This window comes from Rattus rattus, chromosome 1 (genome assembly GCF_011064425.1).
Source record: "Rattus rattus isolate New Zealand chromosome 1, Rrattus_CSIRO_v1, whole genome shotgun sequence".
Lineage (NCBI taxonomy): Eukaryota > Metazoa > Chordata > Mammalia > Rodentia > Muridae > Rattus > Rattus rattus.
The window spans coordinates 48,351,177-48,376,256 of record NC_046154.1 but is presented as its reverse complement, the minus strand read 5'-3'; the positions used below and the strand labels follow the sequence as shown (position 1 = coordinate 48,376,256).

The 25,080-nt window shown below is 52.7% G+C and overlaps 1 protein-coding gene across 1 annotated transcript; it reads right to left on the bottom strand.

Moving 5' to 3' along the window:
* Positions 1 to 211: 211 nt before the first annotated feature.
* Positions 212 to 22,466, bottom strand: Pcsk9 (proprotein convertase subtilisin/kexin type 9). Its single transcript, XM_032901162.1, has 12 exons — positions 22,148 to 22,466; positions 16,979 to 17,170; positions 15,076 to 15,199; positions 12,809 to 12,942; positions 12,519 to 12,660; positions 8,380 to 8,576; positions 7,220 to 7,403; positions 5,629 to 5,802; positions 5,253 to 5,401; positions 4,518 to 4,695; positions 2,583 to 2,764; positions 212 to 1,367 (listed from the first exon to the last, which is right to left on the bottom strand). The coding sequence occupies exons 1-12, from the start codon at positions 22,349 to 22,351 to the stop codon at positions 1,152 to 1,154; spliced, it is 2,076 nt and encodes a 691-aa protein (XP_032757053.1). The 5' UTR covers positions 22,352 to 22,466; the 3' UTR covers positions 212 to 1,151.
* Between the last annotated feature and the right edge of the window lie 2,614 nt (positions 22,467 to 25,080).

Sequence of the window (25,080 nt, the reverse complement as noted above, 5' to 3'; positions counted from 1 at the left end):
AACTCTATAAAACCCGGCATAAATATCGAGTTACAAAAGCATCGCAGGTCCCTACCTTACTATAAGCTTACTATAAAAAAAGCAGAAGGGTTGGGGATTTGGCTCAGTGGTTCAGCGCTTGCCTAGGAAGCGCAAGGCCCTGGGTTCGGTCCCCAGCTCAAAAAAAAAAAAAAAAAGAACCAAAAAAAAAAAAAAAAAAAAAAAAAAAAAGCAGAAGAGGTCAAAAGGATAGAGGTGTTCTTGTCGGCTTGTGTGGCCTTAGTACAGTCGCCCTCTGTTGCTCCTCCACTCTCCACATGATCCGTGGGACTGGGGCTAAGGGAGCATAGGTCCAGGAACAAGCCGCTGAAGCACAGCCTGTCCTCTCATTTTTTGTTTGCTTCAAAAATAGGATGCCCAGCCTGGCATTGCCAAGAGGCATGGCTTCAGGGCCAGCCACTCTGGATTTATGTCCTAGCATCACTGGCTGCATGACATTGCTTCTCTGGCCCTGTCTCTTCCTTCATAAAGTGAAGCCAGTCAGTGCACAGGGTAGTGGGGTAAGCCCTGTGTGGTTCTCCAGTGCAAACAGAGTCAGCTGGGAGTTCGTAGCATGTTCTCCTGAGCAGGGCCAGAGCCTTCGGTGCAGCAGATGAGAACATCTGGAAGATACAGGTGGGCCTCACAGCTGGATCCACCCCTGGAGGTGGGCAGAACTGATCTGCATTAATCAGGGAGCCCAAAATGCTGTCTCCAGAGTAAGCAAGCTGTGAGTGGCCCCAGCAGCTTTCAGATACTTTTCTAGTCTGGTGACATCTGACCTGGGGGGATGACCGTCAAGGGTCACGATCCATCATTATCTTCCTGCAGGATACATTCACTCTGGAGGCCTGAGGACTGAACACTAGCCTTGTAGCAAGTGCTCTCAGGTTCTGATATCCTGGAGCAGCTGGCCAAAGCCAACTATAGCTTAACATCTTTGATGGCAGAAGGCCAAGCACAGGCTCCCTGACCATGAAGGAGGTGCTTCCCCACACATACACCAGGAATGGGTACCCAGGATGAGACGCCAAGTTCCCCCAGGCAGAGTCTCCCCACCTTTGGCTAGACACAAGAGAGCCAGGCCGTCTATCTCTGCATCCAGCCACAGGCACAATGCCTGCCTGAGGCTGTCACTGGTGAACCCAGGAGGCCTTTGCCGAAGGCCGGCTCCGGCAGCAGATGGCAGCAGCTACCGTGGCTTCTTCACTGGTCCTGTCCGCTCTACCAGCATCACGGATTCGGGCCACACACACGTTGTCCACACTGTAGGCCCCCAGAGTGAGGGATGCCCCAGGGAGAACGTTGCATCCAGTCAGGGTCCATCCTGCCTCACAGGCCACGGTGACCTGCCAGAGTCCAGAGGAAGACAGCCTGTGTCTGAGACTTGTGGGCTGACCACACTCCACAGCCTCTCAGACACAGGCAGGGTTGCACCCAACAGTAACCAACACTCTCCTTCCAGGGCAGACGTCTAACTCAGCCACCTTCACTTCCCCAAAGTCGCTCCCTCTGCAGCCTCCCATCCCATCTAATGGCTCAGCAGAATGGTTCAGAGGCTCAGCAGAAACCCTGAACCTGTTCTTCTTCACCTACACATCTCCGGCTGCAACACCTCCCCCTAACTCCCACTCCAGCCTAGACCCTCACGTCCTAGACCTGGAGCAGTGCAGGGGCTATCCTGCAGACCTTCCTGTCTCTCAGTTCGGCAACCATGGGCCTGGTCACGCCCCAGGTCAGATGTTTCCAGACTTCTGAGACCCTACCTGCCCCACTGGCCTAGATGATCCTGTCACCAAGATATACTGTCACCCCTCTTGACCTTAGCTGTTTCCTCTGCCAGAAACTTTGTTCCCGATGGTGACCCTATGGCTTGTCATCTCATCTCAAGGGTGTCTCTACCCACCACCCTTCCCTGCTCCATTTTTCTCCATATTAGCACTCTCCAAACTGGCCCTCTGGAACTAACTCTGCTTACTTCTCCCACCAAGTGGGACTCCTGGAGGGCCAAGCAGGCACCTCTGCCCAGTTTATCTCCTAGGACTGGACTAGACTGGAGCCAGCCTGTCCGGGTACCTGTGCTCACTGATAGAGTGGAACTGAGATTCCCCTTCATAGAGCAGCTTTCTGCCTCACACCGCCCACCCCCAGAGCTGTATAAAGGACGGACACTTCTGCCTCTAGCTCTGAAAGGCCATCTGTTGGCCCCAGGCTCTCTTCCCAGGGCTCTTCCTTTCCTCAACCTTCACTCGCTCAGCATCTACAGCTCTGTGTCCAGACTCTGCAGAACCTCAGCGGCCCCCCATCAGAAAGTGATCAAGCACGGTGTTTCCTTCCCACTTGCCACGACCATGCATGCTCTCAAAGAGCAGCAGCGGTGGGCAGAAGCAAAACTGGGCCTGCCTGCCTCGCTCAAATACTCACATGCTGTGCCTGCAACAGTAAAAACCGTCTAGCTCCTCTCCTGACCCATGGGGCCCCCTTCAACACAGGGCAGCACCCACCCACCCACACACACACACACACACAAGACCAAGGTACCCAGCCATCCCCAACTCCTTCACCTGCTCTGCAGGACCTGGGATGCCATGCTCCTTGATTTTGCATTCCAGACCTGGGGCATGGCAACAGGAAGCATGGACACTGGCCTCCTGGTGGCCAACGCACTGGCCAGGTTGATGTCTGGACCTCAGCAGAGGCTGCTGCTGGGCTCCAAGGTCTTCCACTTCCCAGTGGAAGCTGCAGCCTAGAACAGAAAACACACAGATCAGACTCTGTAATTTTGTGGACTTCCTGTCTTTCTGGTCCCAACTGATGCTACTCCTTTCAAGTCTAAAGCTTGGGAAAGACAGAAACAGCTCCAAGAGAAATGATGCTGGCTTGAGCAATAGGATCCCTGGATTCTCACTTCAAATCTGCCACTGACCATCTCAGGGGCTGTGAGAGAGCCATCCAACCTCTTGGAAATTTACTTTCTTAAAACATGGTCTCTCCAGCCAGAGAAGGGGGTTGAGGGGATGGGAAAGGGCTCTTCAGCCTGAGGTGCTCAGAACCTCTGTGAGTTCCTTCCCCATCCTACCACCAAAAGTTAAGGTGTGAGCAGCTCTGTGTGGGACCTGGGATTCTAGTTTTGGAAATAAGGAACACCACCGGCTACAAAAACCATGGATAGTGGTCACTAGGCTACTCTAAGCCCTAGGTGCCCTTTTGTGGCATTGGGAGTACCAGAGCACCCATGGGGATGCTATGGGAAGATGGAGGCCACGTGTGTGGTCCCAGCACATAACCTATTCATGGCAAGGACTCTGCATATTAGGGTGTTGAGGACTTCAGTTCTCTCTGTCCTGGCTACAGGACCTCACTCTACATGGAGGGGAAGGTGCCTTAGCTCAACAGTTCTCAATCTGTGGGTCGAGACCCCCTTGGAGGGATAGAATGACCCTTTCACAGGGGTCACTTAAGACCATCAGAAAACACAGATATTTACACTTCAATTCATAACAGTAGTAAAATTACCGTTATGAAGTAGCAACGAAAATAATTTTGTGGTTGGAGGTCACCACCACATGAGGAACTGTATTAAGGGGTCGCAGCATCAGGAAGGTTGAGAGCCACTGGCTTAGCTGATAAGTGGATCTCTGCTAGGCTGCAGAGAGGGACGGTCAAAGGCTCTCATGGCTCCAAACATGCCCTGGGGCTTAGCTGTTGACACTCAAAAAGGCAAACAAGAGCCCAGTACGGAAGTGCAACCAACAGGTCCAGGGGCCTTGCCAGGTCCAGGCTGCAGCCTCCCACTGGCTTCACCTGCCCCCTGAAGATACATTCTGTGTCTGGGCTTTGCCAACCCCATCCTTCACTCTGGAACCCTCAGTGGCTCCCCAGCCTGTACTCCACCAGATTCTGCCACTGAGTGAGCCATCCCCAGTGACCTCCCACTCCTTCACGCCCTGCCCAGCACTTAACCTCCATTCATGCAAGGCTGTTTGGCCTCCTCCCAGTTTGAGAGCCACCATCCCCTAACAGCATTCAAAGTCCTCACTGGTGACCTCTACTACTTGCCTGGGACTATTTCTGACAGTGGCCGTTAATGCCCCCTAGCCCAGAGGCAGGGCAGTGATGTAACAAGGAGAGCTGATATACCTTGTCCCAGCACCAGGCTACATGCGTGGCATGCACCCTTTCCCTCCATGATTAGAAAACCAAGCACAGGCTGATTAGGAACTTATCCCACCACTAAGTGTAGAATTCAAACTGAGGTTGCCCCCTTGGTGACAGACCTCAGAGCCTTCCTTTGGATGGCACCAGGCACCCCCATCCTCTGTTCCACCTCACCCCGCCATCATCACCCTCTTTTCCCAAAGGAAGCTAAGGAGAAAGAGGATCAAACTACATGGACGAGATGGAAGCCAGCTTAAAATGGGCCCTGGGTCTCAGGCTCAGAAGGACCACACTATGGAGTCAACCAGGCCTCTTTTTCACCGCTTGGAAAAGATCCCTACCTGTGAGAACATGGTCCTTCTGGTGGCAGTGGACATGGGTCTGTGGGCCAGCTCTGGCTGCAGGAGTGTTGTGGATGCTGCAGTTGGCACGGGGAAGCAGGCAGCACCTCGCGACCGCGTAGACACCCTCACCCCCAAATGCATTGAGGGCCTTGCAGACCTGCTGGCCCCCTATGGCCTGAGAGTTGCAGAAAAACAAGAAGCAGTGAGAAAGAATACGGGGCTGGGACAGAGTACACACAGGTACCTAGTTGGGACCCTTGGAGCCCGCAGCATCATGCTTATCCCCACCACTCTAAAGACAAGTCATTTGCCCAGGCCGAGGCAGACGGTTCTGTCTCCAGGCAGCTCCATCATAAATAAAGCTTCCGGCGGAGACACTGGGTGGCTAACATACCAGCCCCAGCCTGGGACATTTCACAGGTCTATCCTTAGGACCTGGCTGTCCTGGCCAGGTGCTGCCCTCCAGCCAAACTCAGTGTCACACAGCATCTGAACGCTCTTTACCCGACTCCAGAGTCCCAGACCAACACCGTGAAGCAGCTCTTAAAATGTCCCTCCACAAGTCTCTGACCACACCCAGCAGGCACTGCCCATCCTGGATGTGGCTCTCTTTGACCGTAACTTTAAGCCTAAAATTGGGGATTAGAAGGAGACTCAGGCATGAGCCACTTGTACCTGCTGAGGGCTGGGACTGGTTAGGGGTAGACAGACACACAAACAGGGCCCCGGCACCTCAATTCGATCACCCCGTCGCCTCCCGCTCCTGGAGAAGCTGGAGCAGCTCAGCAGCTCCTCTTCAGGGGCACAGCGGGCTGTGGCTGTTGCTGTACGGGTGGGCCCCGAGTGGGCGGACCACACTGTCCGGCAGAGCAGCTGCCCGCCTGCAACAAGGCCCAGATGAGTAGGGTTCCGGGGTAGGAGAAGCACCCACCAGAGATGTTAGGGATCGCCTCAGCTGATGGCAGGGAGAGAGGCTGCAAGCTGGCTATTTCCCCAAGAAATCATCATCAAGCCTTCTCATCTGCCCTCAAACTGCAGCTAAGAGAAGAAAAACCCTCCTGTGAGGACCAGGGGAGGGACTGTGTACCCTCCCTGCCGTCCTGCTCACCTGTCTCCCGGGTGCTGGGGGGCAGTGTGGCCACCCGGTTGGGGGTCAGCACCCGCTGGTCCTCAGGGAACCAGGCCATGTTGATGACATCTTTGGTAGAGAAGTGGATCAACCTCTGCCGCAGCTCAGCCAGGGTAAGTGCCGGATCCCGGTTCAGCATCATAGCCACAATGCCTGGAGGTGCAGATTACAGAAGGTGGCCTGGCCCTCCTTCCCAAAACATAGGGCTCCTGCCAGGGCACACATTCAGGCACAAACACACATATGTGCGTACACGCACACATGCACACACGCACGTACATACACACACACACACACACACACACACACACACACACACACACTGCTCCTCTGGAAATTTAAGCACCTGCAATCCCTCACTCGGTGAAATCCAGGTAAGGAGACATCTATCTGATCATGCCTGTGGGCCTTGGCAACTGCAGGCATTTGCTAGGTGAACCACCCACCAAAACCCACATCAAACATCCCTCCTCCGGGGAGCCTTCCTGACCTTCAGGCCTTACAGGTGCCTCAGTGGAGCTCCCTCAGGAGAACTCCAACTGCTTTCTGTTCCACCATTTGTGTATCCCTCCCTGATAGACCCAGTGTTCTTCAGGACATCGTTGGGAGTTGGTCTGGTGCTGCTGTGTATTCAAATGCTAAATACTGACCCCCAAGATCTAGTTGCCCCCAACGAGATCCTCACTTACAGTGATGCTATGTAAACTTTGCTCCCCAGCTTTAAAGTATCAGTTAAATAGAAGCCATTACAGCCGATTACTGGGGAGAATAGAAGTAGGTGGAGTTTCGGTTACCAGGCTGGGGGTTGCAGGTAGGGACCATGAGGAAGAAGGAGAAAGAATGAAGGAGGAGGAAGACAGAGAGAAGAGGAGGTCTCCATTAGACATGCCAGACCAAGAGCACGTGCCCGAGCGAAATTACCCCCCACCCGCACCCCAACCTCCAGAAGGGACTGTTGGAGAAGTAACCCAGCGAGATTCAAACAGCAGGTACTTGGGTACCACAGCTAGAAAGTAGACAGTCTAGCGATTAGTAAAATAGATTTAAGGGTAACCCCCAGTAGTTGTTCAAGAGCTGGGGGACTGTCCAGATCATATTAATAATAGAGTTTATTAAACTCCATTTACAGGACATTGTGATAATTTGATTCTTAAATTTCTCCCCAAAAGCCTATATATATCGAAGGCTTAGTCACCAGCCTGTGGGAGGAGACAGAACCTTTTCCTAATACAAATAGGTCATTAGGGGTGTACCCTTCCTCTCTGCTTTCCAGGCAAATGAGGGGAGCAGTTTTGCTCTACCACACACTCCCCACCACAGCATGCCCTAAAATAAAGGTGCCAAGTGACCATGACTGAACCTTCTGAAACCGTGAGTCAAAATAAACACTTCTTCCTTTACGTAGGTTACCTCGGACACTGCACCGCACTAGCAAAGCTGCTCACCACAGTCACCATCTGGTCCCCCTCACATTTGCCGTCAGGCACATGAGGTGACCCAGAGGGTCAGGGGACAGACCCTGCTGCCTGCCAAAGGGCTGTGGTGGCAGGGTAGTGGGGTGGTGACTCACCAGCCACGTGGGCAGCAGCCTGTGATGTCCCACTCTGTGACATGAAGCACGTGCTACAGTCACTGGAGGCTCCGATGATGTCCTTCCCAGGGGCAAAGAGATCCACACAGCGTCCAAAGTTTGTCCCCAAAGTCCCCAGGGTGACTGGCTGGTCCTGGGCATTAGTGGCCCCAACTGTGATGACCTGGCATGGTAAGGAAGTGGGTAGCAGAGAAAGACCAGAGCCACAATGAGACTGGCAGATCTTGCCTCTGGACTAGCCAACTCCAGTTCCCACGGTGGCCCACTGAAATGCCACCTCCTGTGAGAAATGCAGCTCCTTGGGGAGCTGTGGCGCCTCACCGTGGCCAGGGCTCCCCAACATTTTCCAGAGCCCATTTCCTGACTCCATGTGGAGCCCATGTTCTAGGGTAGAGACCAAGTAGGAAAGGGGCCTGCTCTCAGGTTCTGTATAAAGCCTAGAGCGGGCAAGACGGCAGTGTTAGGTTGAGCAGCTTGCTAAGCTCTGGTGGTCAGGGAGGAAAGGCCGGGTTACATGAAGCCTTGAACAGGAACAGGTGCCTCTCTCCCATTTCCGCACATTCAGCACTAAGAGATTTGCTCTGCAGATGTCCCCCAGATGAGGAAGAGCCCACTGGACCATCAAGTCCTCCAGAGAGGCCCCTCCCAGGATGCACCTACTACAGTCCCAGACATGGTGGATAATTACAAGAGGCCATCACATGAGGGCTTTGGGGCCAGCAGACACCCACTAATCTCACTAAGGTCATTTATAGGTAGGAGCTGAACAATGCGGGGGGTGGGAAGGACACTAAAGGATTGGACAGGACAGTGAATCTGACACATAAATGGCTTAGGGGTTTGTGGGTGATCTAGGAAAGCTAGGGGTGGGGAGAAAGCTGAGGGTGCTATCCTGCCTTCCAAGGGACAGAAGAGGGATGGGATAAGGCCCCAGGTCCTGAGAGGGGAAAGGGAGAAAGGGCTGGGCAGGATTGTAGGTATGGCTGCATGGGTCACAGCTTCCCACAGACACTGAAGCAGGAATGGCTTGAGTTCCATTGGGGTCCCGGTTTGGAGGCTCTAAGCACTTTTCAGCCCAGGCAGCTCAGTCGCAAGAGAGCCACCTTCCCTTTGTTCTGGCAAAACAGCTCAGCACCTACCTCTGGAGCAGAGGCTGGGGAGTAGAGGCAGGCATCTTCTCGGAAATTCCCGGCTGCTGCCACCAGCACTACCCCAGTCCTTGCCAGGCGCTGGCAGGCAGTGTTGAGGATCTGGCTATACCCACCCGCCAGGGGCAGCAGCACCACGAGTGGCCCCGAAGGCTGGATTAGCTGGCTCTTCCGAATAAACTCCAGGCCTGCGAAAAATCAAGCCCAGGTCACCTGCTAGAGAGGTGTACTCTCCTCCTCCAGCTCCTTCCCTCAGAGACACAGTGCGATGGGGTTTTTTGGTGGTCGTTTTGGTGCTCCGATGCTTAGCCAAACCTATCTGAACGTTACCTTGAAAGTATTTTATGTATGACGGACATTTAAATCATTCACTCACTTCCTTTGAGTAAAGTGGATGACTTCCACAGTATTGATGGTCCTCACCCAATCTATTGAATGCCTTGAGAGAAAGCACTGGGTCCCTGGAGGAAGGGAATAATTCTGCCTCTAGATTAAGTTTAGACTCAAAACTGAAGGAGCTGAGTGCTTCCCAGAACTAGATGGTAAGATGTTATTTCAGAAAACGTCACATACTTTGGTTGCAGGATGTAATGGCTATTCTTGGTTGTCAACTCCTAATCCAGATCTATGAGGTAGGAAGACACCTTTAATCCAGATCTTTTGAGTTGGGAAAATCCACCTCTAATCTGGGTCTTCTGCTGGGAAGCCTAAGGACCTGGAAGAAGGAGGCGTTTGCTCTTTGCCTGCGTGCTCTCACTCTGCTAGCAAGTCTATCGCTTTGTTTGGCATTAGAGCCCGCTTCTTTGGGATATAGTGAAGAGCAGCCGAGACAGCCAGACTCAGACTCCAGAGAAACTACTAGATTCTTGGACTTTCCATTCACAGCCGACCATGGTTGGATTAGCTGTAAGTCATTCTAATGAATCATACAAGCGTGTGCCATGCATGAACATACACACACACACATATGTGTGGACAGAAAGAGAGGGAGAAGGAGAGAGAGAGAGAGAGAGAGAGAGAGAGAGAGAGAGAGAGAGAGAGAGAGACTCATTCTATAAGTTAGGTTACTCTAGATAGCCCTAACTAACGCAGAGAAAAATCAAGCTAGAACTGAGTTGGAAGTTTGCCCCCTGCTGCCTCACAGTTTCTCACAGCTGAAGGGTGCTACGCAGGCTGGTGGGAGATAAAAGTCAACAGGCTTACCCACTTGTAAGCCTTTGAGTTCAGTTCAAACCTGGCCAATGGCATATGCTCACCGGTGCACTAGTAGTGTGGCTATCATGAGAGTAAACAACCACTTTCTGATCGGATTGGAGGCTCACTCCACCGAAGGGGATTTATGCCTGGTGCGGTAAACCTGGTCAAAACCTATGGCTGGGAAGATCATAGGCCACTATTGGTTTTGCTAAATCGTCATATTATTAGGCCGCCTTCTAAATGTTTATGCTGATAGCCAGAGATGTGTGCTACTCTCAAGCTTGGTGTTTATAAAGTGGAGAGCAGTTAATGCAGAGACTCATAGCTGGGTCAGCTGCAATCACAGATGTCAAATACACTCCTGTGTCCTATGGGTTGGCTATACACACAGATATCACCGACACTCCTGTGTCCACGTCACTTCCCCTTGCCTCCTCCTGGTGTGAGAAGCCTCGCCTCAAAGTTCTGAGGGTAAGTGACCACGAATGCTCAGTCATAACAGGACATCCTTATCACCCCCTCTCCTGCAGGGCTCAAGGAACACCACAGAAGGGAGGTAAGAGAGGATGTAAGGACCAGGGGTGAGCAGAGTGCTCTGAAACATCGTTTGAATGTGACAAGGCCATTGTGCTCATGACAGTATCATGTTACCTCACCAGGTGGGTAACACTCTATTATGGATGGCAGAGGGACTCACAGAGCCCCACCCTAAGGAGCCACTAGCAGGTAACTGCTCCCCTGAGGCAAGAGGTGTCATTTTTTTTCACAGGGGCACACTGTTAAGTTGTTTATGCCCCAGTAAATAATTCTCTTGCTAGCAACTGTAACGAAACTCAGTGGGTCACAAAACAAGCTAACAAACAAAAGAAAACTAGACTGGAGACTTATTGGAAAGAAGAGGGGGGTCGGCAGAGGGTGTGAAAGATAAAGGAAGATAATATGGGGGTAAAATGACCAAAATATACACATGTATGAATCTGTCAAACAGTGAATTTAAAAGAAAGAAAAACACTAGCCCTAAAAAGGGAAACATTTTCCCCACTTTTAACTTCTCCAGCTTCTCTGAGAACCTGAATATTCAAACTATTAGGAGCCTCACCAAACTTTTATGCTTTTCCAGAAAATTCCTAGGCCTCCAGAAATGAGAGAGCCTCCTTGACAGCCTTCAGTCTTCATAAACCTCCACGTCCCTCTGAGGCCTGCTCAGAGGCCCTCTCACCACACTTCGAGTTTTGCACCCAAAATAATCAGAGACCACCCTGGCACCCACTCACAAGCTGCCAATCTACCCTCTATAAACAGGGACAGTGCTGTTTGTATCAAGTCAGGAGTTAAAGACTCCACAGTGTCGCCCACAACTCTCCACTACGGGGATGTAATCCTCCAACATCAACAACACTATGTTCCTGCTCTGAATGAGTGTGGAGATCAATTCTACCCCAGGCCTGCTCTACAGATAACTCTAACCCTTGCCAGCCTGGAGACTTGAGTCTAACCACAGCTGGCCTAGCCTAACAGCTCCGTCCCTTTTCAGACTCCTGTTCTGTTACACAGTGTGGCCAAGCCAACTTCTCAGAACCTTCTAGATCCAGGTGGCCCTGGGGGACTGTGGCTGAAGTTGGAACTGGGGTCCAGGACCATTCATGTAGGGGTTGGTTGGTGAGGTCCCTCACACCAGGAGGAGGTAAGGGGCAGCGAAGTGGACACAGGAGAATCGGTGACACAGGGGTATCGGTGACATGCGTGATTACAACTGACCCCTAGCTGATGTAGACCTGTGCTTAGACTTGACACCACTGTCCCCAGCTTCATACAGAGGAGCCTGAGACTGGAGTAACAGCTCCTTCCTGTTGAGCCCACTTCACCCTGAACCACATTAGGTGCTTTCTACACATTGGTGGGGAAAGTTCTCTTGCAAAAAAGCCCTCCAGAGCCCAGAGCCTGGCCTGGGTAAGGACTCCCAGTGAATGAGTAATCTCTTTCTACACAGTGGCCTTCAGCAGTGGCAAACTGGACTGAGGTTGGTCAATAAGGGGGTGGGACAGACACAAGCCATCCCTGATGGAACAGAAGCTATTGCTTTATTTGTGTGTCAATGACTGGCTGTGCTCTAAGTCCCAAGCAGGTGGCTGGAAAGATGGCTCAGTGGTTAAGAGCACTTGATGCTCTTGAAGAGGACCCAGGTTCAGTTCCCGGTACCTGCTACCCATACATACATACAGGCAAAACATTCATGATCGTGAGAAAAATAAATCTAAAACAAACAAACAAAACAACTGAAGTCCCACTGATAAGCCAAGCCGGTTCCCATATCTTTTGTGGACGAGCTCAGGGCCAACATCTAACTGGTGTGCGGCAGTCAAGCCATTAGCAGCTCCATCCCCAGAGGCTGGCAGGCTCCTGCTGTAGGCCCTGGCCAAGTGACGCTCTCTGGCTGGGCTTTCTGTTTAACTGCCATCTCATGCCAGCCTCGGGGTCACCGGCCAAGCCTCACACTGAGATACAGTGAGCCAGCGCTTCTGCACGTCCTCTCCCTGCGTATATACTGAAGTTCTAACCCTCTGGGTACCACTGGAGTGGACCGAGGAGCTGCAAACATCCGGAAAGATTCATTGCAGTTCCCCCACCAAGTAGGTGTCCCAGCTTTCGCGGTTAGCACACAGATGGGAAAACTGGCTTCCACTACCTCGGGGTTTTGCAAAGGTGACATGTGACAACATTGTAAGGGAACAGTGCAGAGCTGTGGGAGAGCACTCACCCACAGGCCCACTGGACTGAGCCCCACCCCCTCCAAAGCCTCAGTTTCCCACCTGCATTCTTGATCTCTGGGGCCCTGCCGACTCTGTAACAGAGACTGCCTGACCGTGAGACCTTGCTTCCTGCTAAGCTTTGGCTCCTTTCTCACACCAGGTAGAACCCAGAGTGTCACTCACCTATGAGGGTGCCGCTGACTGTGCCCTTCCCTTGACAGTTGAGCACACGCAGACTGTGCAGGCTGGTGCCCTTGGCCACACCAGCATCCCGGCCGCTGACCACACCTGCTAGGTGGGTGCCATGGCTGTCACACTTGCTCGCCTGCTCAATCAACACAGGGATCACGTGAGGGGGTCCGAACCAACTGACAGAGGGCAGGGAAAGTTAGGCAGTACTGACACAGTGCTTCAGGGGTGGCACCCCTGCCCACCTTCGCCCACCACTGAGACGAAGTGAGAGTCACACCCACCTGTCTGTGGAAGCGTGTCCCGTCCTCCTCAGGCACACTGTTGAAGTCAGTGATGGTGACTCTGCCCTCGATCTCCCGGTGGCCACTCTGGATGCTGGTATCTAAGAGATACACCTCCACCTGGCTACTTCCGTCTTCCCATGGCAGCCATTGTGGGACGAGAGAGAACAGTTCCGGGGTTAACACTATTGCGCATGTCCTGAGCTGTCTGCCACCCCACCTGTTACACAGCTCATGCGAAACCTCCCCACACTTCCTGAGCTGCATGCTATTGAATCTTACAGCAAGGAGTGGGGCACAGAGAGGGCTGGGAGCTGCCTGCGGCCTGTAGCTGGCAAACGACAGAGCCAGGAGGTAAACTGATGGGAACATTCAGAACACAGTATTATGGTATAAGATGAACCAATCTTCCAAGCATGTGCGCTCCCATCTCGCTAAGGCAAGGACCGAGAAGACGGAAAGAAACTAGCAGGACTGCCTGATGTCCTGGCTGCCCAACACATTTCCAGGGAAGAAACAGGCTCCAAGTCCACAAATTCACCTGCAAGCAACTGGTAAGCCCATGGGCTATTTCTTCCCCCATTGAGTTTGGGTGGAACTCGGTGCAGGAAGTTCACCGTGACCCTGACGCCTGCACCTTCCATCCCTGAGTTGGTGAGCATCTTCAAGGAACAGGCATGGGGTGAGCACTACATGAGACGCTTAGGGTCGGGGGTGCCCCTGCAGGCCTGGTGGAGGGGGCCTGCAGAGGGTAGCACATGTCTGTTTGCTAAGGAAGGAGAGCTAGGAGACTGGAGGAAAGGAAGGAGAGCCCAAGGCGGCAGCTACCCTCAAAAATTCTCAGCCTGGGGGACTAGAGGGATGGTTCAATGGCTAAGAGCATTTGCTGCTCTTGGAGATGAACTGGGGTCAGTTCCCAGCACCCACATGGTGGCCAACAACTCTCTACAACCCCAGTTCTAGAAGACCAGATGCCCTCCTCAAAGCCTCTGCGGGCACTGCCTGCACATGGCACATATGCATACGTGTACTCACATGTAGACAAAACACACACATTTTAAAAACATGAATCTTTAAAGAATTCTCATCCTGGGGTTGGGCATACAGCTAAGTCTTTGAGTACCTCCCTAGCAGGCCTCAGGTATGGTAGAGATACAAGGCAAGGTGTCTAAAAGGAAAAGGAACCTTGGATTGCCACCCCCCAGCCTGTGCCCACCCTCAGGGGGTACCCAGCAGCCTGAGAAGCTCAGATACTCACAGCTGCCAGGTTTCATCCATCTCACCAAATCCATGCCCCATCTATTTAAGCAGTAGATTAGCCTTCCTACATCCTCGAAGGGGACAGACACTTCAGACTCCACAGAACCTCTGATCCTTCCCCAAGGCAGACACCCTGCAGCCTTTCTCAACTCGATGTCAACCACAGTCCTACCGATCCAGACCACCTTCCCAAGTCTCTCTTTCTCCATCTCTGATAGCAAGGCACACTGGGCAGACCATTGACAGATACAGGGAGCCTCCAGCAGGCTGATGGTACTAGTGATAGGGGCAAGGTAAGCTGGGAGACTAGATATCTAAATGGGAGCCATTGAAGTGAGCTGTGTCTGCCCTGCTGAGGGGTCTATCCCTGTCTACAAGGCTGGGTATCCCACAAATAGTGGGTCAGTCAGGTTTAGGCTCTTCCTAGAGAGGAGTGAAGCAAGAGGGGCTATCCAGATTGGAGGTGTGGTGGTTTGAATAGGAATGACGCCCCCAGACACTCATGTGTTTGAATGCTTGACCCATAGGGAGGGGCACTACTAGGAGGTATGGCCTTGTCAGAGTGGGTGTGGCCTTGTTAGAGAAGTGTGTCACTGTGGAGGCAGGCTTTGAGGTTTTATAAGTTCAAGCTATGCCCAATGTGACAGTGTCTTTCTGCTGCCTGTGGATCAAGATATAGAACTTTCAGCTCCTTCTCCGTGTCTACCTACATGCCACTATGCTTCTCAGCATAATAATGGACTAAACCTCTGAAAGTGTAAGCCAGCCCCAATTAGATGCTTTCCTGTATAAGAATTGCCATGCTCATGGTGTCTCTTCACAGCAATAGAACACTGACTAGGACAGGAGGGGATGACGCCAACAAGGATGAGTAGCTGGAGGGAGGGGTCACTTAAGGGGAAACTCTTGCATTTCTGCATGAAGCAATGCAGAGAGGACAGAGAGGTCAGTATACACTCCGGAGCCCTGGGGTGGGGCGGGAAAGGGGCAGGCAGAGGGGACCTTACCAGGGGAGCTATCTTCCTCTGTCTGCTGCCATGCTGGGATAATCCGCTCCAGGTTCCATGGGATGCTCTGGGCGAAGACTAATGAGTCTTCCTCGATGTACTCCACATGGGGCAACTTCAGGGCCTACAGAACCAGAGAGCCATGCACTTGGCTTCAAAAGTCCTTCAGCTAACAGCAGCCCCACCTGAGCCAACTGTCCACCTCCCCGACTGTCACAGAGTCTCCCTCCTGAGGCCCAAAGACAGGCCAGGGGCCTGTATCCTCATCTCTCTCTCTGGTTGGGGAGCGTGGTGCTCTATAACTCCAGTGGCTGAATCTGTATGACTGCTCAGAGGACTCTCTCTTCCTCTCTCTGGATTCTGAGCTCCACACCTCACCTGGGAGTCAGGGTATGCCTAGCTTCAGGGAGGTGGTTGGGAATCTTAGTACCATCCCTCTCAAGTCAGGACACCAGTGTTGGCCATGGTGTGTCTGCTCCCATCTCCGGCCTTTGCACTGACCCTGCAACCAGACTCCCAGCCCACCAGCATGTTTGGCTAACAGGAAGCATCCGCATCAGTTTGAGAGAGGGGCCTGCACCCTGCTCCTTAACCAGGCTCACAGCAGCTGCATCCTCAGCTACCACACCCTTCCCCCATGCTTCAGCTGCCTCTCTCCACCCCCTCCCTGACTCCTGGAGGCCCAAAGCATCTCTAGGTGCTTCAGTAACCCCAGGGCTCCTTAACCCACCTCTGCCCATCTCTCTACTTATTATCTGCTTAAACACTCAACAGTCAGCTGGTGATGTTGGCACCTGTCTGTAATATTCCAGAAGCTGGGCTGTGGGCATCATGACTTTGAGGCCAGCTTGGGCTGCAGAGCAAGACACTGTCTCAACCTATCCCTATTCACAAAGATATTCCACATTCTCCACTAGTCCTCAAAGGATGGCTCCTATCGCCACATCTGGCTTACGGATAACCATGGGAGAGAAAGGCATCTGCTCTAAATTACACAAACTAGTGAGACACTGAACGGGGCCTATGCACCTTTCGAGGCTCCAAGGCTCAAGTGCCTAGAGCAAACTCTATGGCCTCCTGTACAGAGCTTGTTGTCTTTCAGGTGTCTTATTCCTTCCCCACTGTGCTGAGCACACAGCACCAGCTAACTGCTCTGGCCTCAACCATTGCGTCTCTACCTTGGCCGCAAGCTTGGTGGAAAGACTCAAGGCTGTGTCACAGACAACGCTCGGTAAAGTGCACAGCGGGTAAGTGGAAGGCACTGACTTGATGTCCTCCTGCTCTGTGGCACTGTCCATGCCCCACAGTCATTTAGTAACAAGATGTTAAGTCAGTTTAAACCCTGGGGCGGCAGTGACCTGAGGTGCATGTGCACGCAATGCACACTGGAGGCCTGGGCAAAGCCCCTGAGCCCTTGGACCTAAGTGCGTGCAGGGGGACTGAGAGCACCAGGTGGAGAAGAGAGCTAGCAGGCAGGGGAGAACCTGGAGTGCCAAGATGGGGACAACAGGGAGGGCGGGTGATAGCTGTACCCCTTTCACCTCCTTCAGCAAAGAAAGGCAGCATTCAGAGGGGTGATGGACAAGCACTACCTGTCCCGGCAGAGAAGAGTCTGACACCTTTGACACAGGTTCTCACAGGCAGTAGAGAAACCAGAAAAGGATACTGGCAGGCAGACCATGGGGTAGGGGCTCCTAGCTGTCTTATGGTCCCTTCTGTCCTCCTATGGATGTAGACTCGGCACTGGGATGTGGCCAAGTTTACAGGGCAGCTACTCAGGGAACCAAGAGCCAAGGTGCTAACTGGCCCTGCCTCTTGGCAGTGGGCACACTAAGGGCAGTCGGACCATGGAAATGGGAGCCCATTCTTCCTGGAAAGTCCCACGCCCAAGAAGGTAGCTCACCAGGCCCAACAGGTCACTGCTCATCTTCACCAAGAAGCCAGGGAAGAGGTCATAAAAGACATGCAGAACCTTGATGACATAGCCCCGGCGGGCCGCCCGGGTCTGCAGGCGATGGGCAGCTTGTTCAACCTGCAGCCTCTGGGTCTCCTCCATCAGCACCACCACGTAGGTTCCTGGCAGCCTCCAGGTCTCCTGATCCCCAGGAAGGAAGAGAAGCAGAGAACATGAGAACTGCAGTGGATCCAGCATGACATCATCCCAGTGTAGCATGCATATAACATTTTCCCACACTGTCTTTATTGGATGCACTCTGTTCCTATAGAACTTCATTTCCCTGGGAGGAATATCTCTGCCTGCCTAAGGAATACTGCAGGAAGGATCAGGATCCTCCCCCACCCCTCCTCCTCCCACTCCCACCCTTCCTCCTCTCTCTCACCTCTTCTCCTCCCCTCCTCCTCCTCCCCTCCTCCTCCTCCCTCCTCCACCTCCCCTCTTCTCTCACCCCTCCTTCTCTCCCTCATTCTCCCCTCTTCCTCCTCCCCTACCTCAACCCCCTCCTGTTCCTCCCCCACCTTTCCTCCTCCTCCCCCACCTTTCCTCCTCCTTCCCCCCCCCTCTTACTTCTCCTCCTCTCCTCCTCCTCCCCCTCCCTCTCCTCTTTCTACCCCCCTCCTCCCTTCCTCCTCCTCCCCCACCCCTCCTCTTCTTCCTCCTCCCCCACCCCTCCTCTTCCCCTCCTCCCCTCACTCCTCCTCCTCCCTCTTCCCCTCCTCTCCTCCTCCTCACTCCTCCTCTTCCCCTCCTCCCCACTCCTCCTCCTCCTCCCCACTCCTCCTCCTCCTCCTCCTCCTCCTCCTCCTCCTCCTCCCCATTCCTCCTTAGCAATGTAGCTTTAGTGCATTCAGCCATGAGACCTTCTGTCTCCTGAGTACGTCTGGTGAGAGTGATCATAAGTAATGTGGATATTTTCACTGTTTCTCTGCCCTTGCTTTGAGCTCTGAGCTATCCAAATGAACCTCCCCAGAACACCAATAAAAGGCTCTTATGCAGCGCAGAGGCCTGGTTTTGTTGAGTCTTGAGTTGCCCCAATCATTGGTGGATTGAAATGTGTGGTACCCAAACGGGCCTGACCAAAAGAGAGGGAATCTAATGAGAGGTGTCTGGTTCTGGTAAACCCACAGGAGCCCACCCCAGGACACCAAGGGTAATCATGGGCACAAGGCTGAAAGCATGGTGGAAGGGGCAAAACGCAGATTTCTAAAGCCTGTCAGAACATATGGACGGGCTGCCACCATAGGGCACATATAAAGCAGTGGAAGGAAAGGGTTTTTGTGTTATTTTAAAGAAGTTCATGGGCAGTGAGAGGTGGGCCGACTGAATGTCCAGCCCCTTTTAATCTGATCGCCTTAGTCATTCACCTTTGCAAACCACCCCTACCCTACTGGTACAAAGAGAAAGCACCAGATAGACAGCCCCTTCAGACAGAAAGAGAGACAGTAGACAAGCCTTACCTAAAGCCTTCAGCTCCCCTCACCCCATTCCTAGTCTTTGATTCTTCCAATGATTCAGAAGGCAGAACATCTTCTGTTAGCCCTTCCTCTACACCTCTACAATTTGATGCATTTGCACTCTGCTGTTAGATTCTGTTAGCTCCAAGAGAAGGATCCTGAGGCATGCCTAACCTTGCCTCTGGTATTTCCAACCCCTTCAACCCTTGGGTCCATCCCCTTTATGAAGAGTCGATGATGCTTTTCCTCAGTGAGGAATACATGCAGAGTATGAGCCGATTCCCACCCCTATAAGACACTTGGGGGTTTAAACATGCCATGCCCTCTCTCTTCTGAAGCTATGTCTCCATATAGCTTTGGAATGTTGACAGGGATGGCCTAAGCAGACCACCTAATAGCTCATGAGTGGGACACACTGGCCACGACTTCTTTAAAACCTTCGAAATACCTGCAATTCAGGACTCGGTGGCATAACGAGACTGTTCATCAAACAGCACAAAATCGAAATGCCAATCCTGCCAATGGTGACCAGCACTGAGCAGCTTATGCAGTTAGGACAGAAGATAGGGTTTGAGAGGCAAATGTGTTATGACCACCAGACAGTGAATCGAATGACTCTCCCGTGTTAGAGCTGAAAAAGATTTCTATGCCTGAAAAGGTGATTACACCATGGCCTTTATGACTATACTTGACTGTTAAAGGGGTCGAAGAAGCATCTTGCCTGGGGCATTCCTTCAGTGGATGGAAATCTTCCTCCCAGGGGACTAAACAGTATTCTAGGGGAAGAGAGTTCACACAACGGGATAGTGTGGGAAAGTCAATTACATCCATGCCAGACTCCAGTCTTGCCTACAGAATAGGAATGGATCCAAAGAGATAGAGTAGACAAACTGTAACTAGAAGGGGCCAAACAGTGATTGGAACCACAAGTCCCCCAGCTGTGCAGTTATTTGTGCTACAAACTTGGTGGCCGGCGGGAAGGGGAGGCAGGGCCATATCACACCCATGTCTACAGAATCCATGGCTTGGTCACTCAGCTGACTCTACCCAAAGACCTTTCTAGTCACACCTCTGCGTTCACTGACCCATCCAAGGTAATTCACTCCCTTCCTATCCCAACACCTCTGACACCCTCCAGAAGCAGCCCAGAGGCAAACACCGGAAGGCTTCGGGCTTTAATCCCATCTTCAGTATTTACTGGCGTTTTGGCCCTAAGCGGGTGACATGTTCAAGCCCCAGAGTGTGCGTGTGTTGCAGGGCCCGTCACACTCCCAGGATGCACCTGCAAGGATACTCAAAAGGGACGAGTGTACGGCACCAGGCTGGGTGATTGGCAAATGGAGGCAGGCGAGAAGAACCGTGGAAGGAGCAAGACCACACCTCCATACAGAGAGGGAAGAGCCAAGCGCAAAGGCATGGGAACAGAGGCGCCTGCGCAGAAGCCATCCACAGATCCCCGACACCCAATGGCTGTCCTTAGCCTTGACTTTAACCCACTCTGAACCTTCACCTCCTACATCACTGCACAGGCACCTTTGACTCTCGCCAGAGGAGCTCAGTCCATAACCCTTTGTTCAAGCCCTCGGGGTCAACTGGATTTGGGGATTCAAACCTCACTTGCATTCTAGAAAGGAAGCAATGGGCAGTGAGGAGTCAGTGCTGGGGTCAGGTTAGGGTTAGGGGTCAATGCACTCACTCACCCCGGTGGAAGAGTTGAAGATTCTTGATAATCTTGATCAGACCTAAGCCATCAAGTAAATCACAAAGGACCTTTGGGAAGAATAGCTCACACTTCAGAAGATAAGAGTAAGGGCTACACACACATGAGCCTTCTTCCTCTGCCTCCCCCATCTCTGCACCTTCATCCATGACATAAACTCTCTAGAAGATTCTCATGCCTCCTTCATTTGCCGAGCTCCTAGCGATGCTTCAACGGTCAGTCTAGAGTGCCCTCTGCCAAATGAAAAGCTACAGAAATGGGACGGTGCTCTGCAATGGAATGAGTTTTCTGGGAAGCCAGGGGCGCACCTTCTCTCTCTGGGTCCCAGGATCTCATGGCCAGAATAAAGAGATTGGACTAAAATTCCGTGCCAAAATTATTTTCATTCTAAATTTTATTCCCATAAAACATTCACGGAATGGATGGATGGATGGATGAATGAGTGAGTGAGTGAGTGAGTGAGTGGATGGATGGATGAGTGAGTGAGTGGATGGATGGATGGATGAGTGAGTGAGTGGATGGATGGATGGATGGATGGATGGATGGATGGATGGGTGGGTGGGTGGTGGATGGATGGATGGATGGTGGGTGGATGGATGGATGGATGGATGGATGGATGGATGGATGGATGGATGGATGGATGGATGGGTGGTGGTGGATGGATGGATGGATGGATGGATGGATGGATGGATGGATGGATGGATGGATGGATGGATGGATGGATGGATGGATGGTGGTGGGTGGATGGATGGATGGATGGATGGATGAGTGAGTGGATGGATAAATTTTGGGGTTTTCTTGGGCCCTCAGATATACACTCACTTCTGCCCACTCATCTCTCAAAACAAGGTCCTTAGTCCCTTTGGGGGCAGTGCTGATTAGAGCTGCTTTATTTGTTTGCGTCAGGGTCTTACTATATAGCCCAGGCTAGTCTTGACTTCACAATCCTTTTACTTCACCCTCCTGAGAGCCACAATTATAGGCATGCCGGACTTTAAAATGCCCTTTATTACACTGGCCGTGACTCCACGTTCCTTTCGGTACAGAGCTTGAGGACCATTGGGAGGGGTAATTCGAGTTGAGAACCTGACACTGACTGGCCGGCCCACCAGCACACTGGCTGGGGCTAGGTTAATCCCGGAAGCCCATTCTCCCCTCTGCCCTGTTAACAACAGCCAGATGGTCACACTGCAGTGGGCTACAGTCCCAAAGCGATCTCTCCCCTGACTACATCCGGAGATCATCCACGTGGTCCCCGAAGGATGGTTACTTCCCTTTTAACAAAAGCTCAAGACAAAGTAACTAGCCACCCTGGGATAGGTAAATGACTGCAGCCTCCAGGCCCAAATCCATTTCCAAGCCGGGCAAAGAACCTCAATGGAACCCTGGGAAAATTCAGGCAGGAGCTTCCTGTGGCCCAGAGCCAGGAGCAAATATGCCCAAGAATTTGACTCCGCCCACCCACGCACTCACCTACTAGTGCTTCCAATCATTCATCCCTGACACCCTTCCCCTAAATCAAGGCCTATAGAACCCCAACAGGCACCCAGGATGATTATTGGCACCCAGTTGAGAAAGATGTGCCACTAGAGTTCTCAGCCTCCCGATGCCACCTTATTTCGGAGAACACCCTTTCTACATGACCACGCCGGTAACCCGCCCCCGCTACACACACCAAGCCCCACAGTACCTTTAGCACGTGGCCTCCCCTATCCCACCCTATCACTCTCTGCCACAAGGTGCAGCTGCACTGTAGGTCTCCCCCGCATCCCGCACCCCGCACCCCGCACCCCGCACCCCGCACCCCGCACCCCGCACCCCGCACCCCGCACCCCGCACCCTGCACCCCAGGGCTGCACTTAGAGACCACCAGACGACTGGATGGCCAGAGAAGATCCTCGGAGAGAACCACCCCAAACCCAAAGCATCCCGCACCCATACCTTGGAGCAACGGCGGAAGGTGGCGGTGGCCACGTGTGAGGCCTCATCAACCAGGCTATCCTCCTGGGACGGGAGGGCGAGCATCAGCTCTTCGTAGTCTCCGTCCTCGTCTTGGGCACGAGAGCCCGTGGGGCACAGTAGCAGCAACAGCAGCAGCTGCGGCGACAGCGGCCACCGCAACCACGCAGAGCAGCGGATGCCCATCGGGGCGAGGAGAGGTGCACGCGGCCTCGGGAAGGACGTGAACGCGGGGCACTGGGCTCTGGGACTGCGGGCTGCGATGTCCCTGGGGGAGCCAAGCACTGGCTCAGTCCTCAGGTCTCAGACAGAGAGAGACCGGGAGCCCAGTGGCAGACTGCGCGTCCACATGAAGGTGGAAAGCTTTTTAGGGTGTGGGTGCTGGACGCCTGGGGGCCGGGAGATCACGCCACCCCAAGCCCCATCCAAGCCCCATCGGAAGATCTTCTCTGATTAAACATTAACGGGGCCCCGGGTACTAAAGGATCGGGTTTCGGCCTCGCCCTCCCCAGACAGCGTCAAATGACGCTCAGAGAAAGGACAAAACCCCAAATCCTAATTGGGCTGTAAAGCGAACCTGTTTGCTACATTCCTCCCTCATACCCCCCCCACTCTAGTCCTCAAACTGGGAGCCAACTTAGAGGCATGCTAACCCACCTCTTTAGTGTTTCCGGGGTCTGCAGCTACCCCTGTACTTCTCCCTCCAATAATATTAGCTAACTTCTCCTGGGCCCTCCTCCTGTGACCCATGACCCCTCACTGACTTCCCTCCACCTGCCTAAACTTTGCACTCCATACAGCCCGTATCCCCTCCCTCCCTGGCCTCCAGCCCTCTGCTGCTTAGGCCCTCCTGTCCCCTAGCCTACCTGGAGAAGACTGCTCACTTTGGGTTCCAGCTACACTGGTCACCTCGAGGGACGATTCTACAGACGCCACATTTAAGTCTTCAAAGATGCCAGAGACTCAAACTCCATTGTGGGCACAAACTGGGGCTGGGCTCTCTCTCTCTCTCTCTCTCTCTCTCTCTCTCTCTCTCTCTCTCTCTCTCTCTCTCTCTCTCTCTCTGTGTGTGTGTGTGTGTGTGTGTCTGTGTGTGTGTGTGTCTGTGTGTGTGTGTGTGTCTGTCTGTGTCTGTGTCTGTGTGTCATGTGTAAAGGTTCAGACTGTGTTTGTTTTTTTATTGTTTTGTTTTACACACTCTAACCAAGAACTCAGTGGAGCAAGTGTCCAGCTACACTAACTGTGCTGGGCAGAAGACGCAAAGAGGATCCCTCCTCAGACCCTATAGTGGGTTCCACAGAGAGAAGGCATGGGGCCAGCCTCTGCTCAGAAGCAAGACTCCTAGCAGCATCAGGATCCGAGTCTGGCACTGCTCCGCGGTCTGACTCCAGGTCCGGGGGGCCGGAGGCCGCCGTCCTTTCCACCTTTGCCTTTACCTAACACCAGACAGCCCACTAGAGTAGGCGGAAGGAGGCCCACGGGACCAAGCTGGTGTCTGTCATCCCTTTGTCCTGTTTCTTCATCCCCCCACCGCATAGCCCACCATCTTGGCAGGCAAATGAGCTCATTCACTTTCACAGAGGTGGCTGGAGACTCTCCCGTGCTTGATGAGCCAAGCTTTGGTCAGAGTCCTCACTAATGCCACCTGCAGCAAGAAGGTCCCTGAGCAAGTTCCTCGTGCTCCCTCCGGGAGGCCAGGCTTCTCACCCTTCAGGCCCACCCAGTAGGTGATGAACCTGTACACAGAGGGTCTCTGTGTAGATCCACATCTCTGTCGTCTCTCTCTCTCTCTCTCTCTCTCTCTCTCTCTCTCTCTCTCTCTCTCTCTCTCTCTCTCTGTGCGTGTGTGTGTGTCTGTGTGTGTCTGTGTGTGTCTGTGTGTGTCTGTGTGTGTGGTGTAAGGAGGCGAGGGTGGGGTAGGTACCCTGGGCTCTGTGGCAGATGGAGCCTGAGGGGCAGTCAGGTCTCATCCCACACCCTCCACTGCATTCTCCACAGGGGCGGGGAGGACACCTCACTGGGTGCCTGCCACTTGGCTGGGTTTTCATGGCTCATTAATTACACCCCCTACTATAAGTTGCCCCCAAGCAGCTTCTCCCCCTTTTAAGAACCATCCCCTAGCCCCAGCACTGGTCACCAGTCTGTCCCTCAAATGTACTGGCTGTCAAGTTTAAGTAAACCAGAGGTTCTCAAACTGTGGATCTCGACAGTGGGTCGAATCCCTTTCATGGGGATCACACACCGGGTATCTTGCATAACAGATATTTACATTGCTATTCATAACAGTTGCAAAATTGTGGTTATGAGGTAGCAACAAAATAATGGTATGGTTGGTGGTCACCACAACATGAGGAACTGTATTAAAAGGTCACAGCAGTGGGAGGGTTAAGAAGCACTGACAAATGTTCACTGAGAAGTTCTTCCTCCCACTCCTGAAATCACAGTACTAGGTTTGAGAGTATCCACCCAAAAGATGTGACTTCCTTGACCCTACCTAGAGGGATGGTTTGATAAACAAAAGAAGACTATGCGAAAGCCAGCGGAACCCAGGGAAGAGGCTGGGCAAAGACAGCAGCACGGATGGGAGGGATGCTCACACAGGAGAGCCTCGGGGAGAGACTAGGAGGGGGAGAGACTAGGAGGGGCTCTCTGAGGCTTTGGAAAGCGCAGCTCCTCTCACCCTTGGTTGAAACTTCTGGCCTCTAGAAGCTCAAAAAAACAAGACTCGACTGTTTGAGGCAACCAATTTTGTGGTGATTTGCATTACCATCTACAGGAAATGATATCACCACTTATTGGTTCTCTCAGACATGTTGCAGTTTTGTAAAAATATTTTCAATCTGAATTTCAAGCATTTGACTTTTTATTTCCACTGGAAGAGTGGTAAGGAAATACTTTGTCTTTCTAGATGCTGG

Bases quoted from the DNA above. Each gene is read 5' to 3' on its own strand.
- Pcsk9 (XM_032901162.1), bottom strand. From the start codon at position 22,351: ATGGGCATCCGCTGCTCTGCGTGGTTGCGGTGGCCGCTGTCGCCGCAG. The intron at 17,171-22,147 runs GTATGGGTGCGG...CCTGGGGATCAG, and splicing joins CCTTCCGCCGTTGCTCCAAG to GAGACCTGGAGGCTGCCAGG. The intron at 12,943-15,075 runs GTAAGGTCCCCT...TGCCATGGGAAG, and splicing joins AGAGGAAGATAGCTCCCCTG to ACGGAAGTAGCCAGGTGGAG.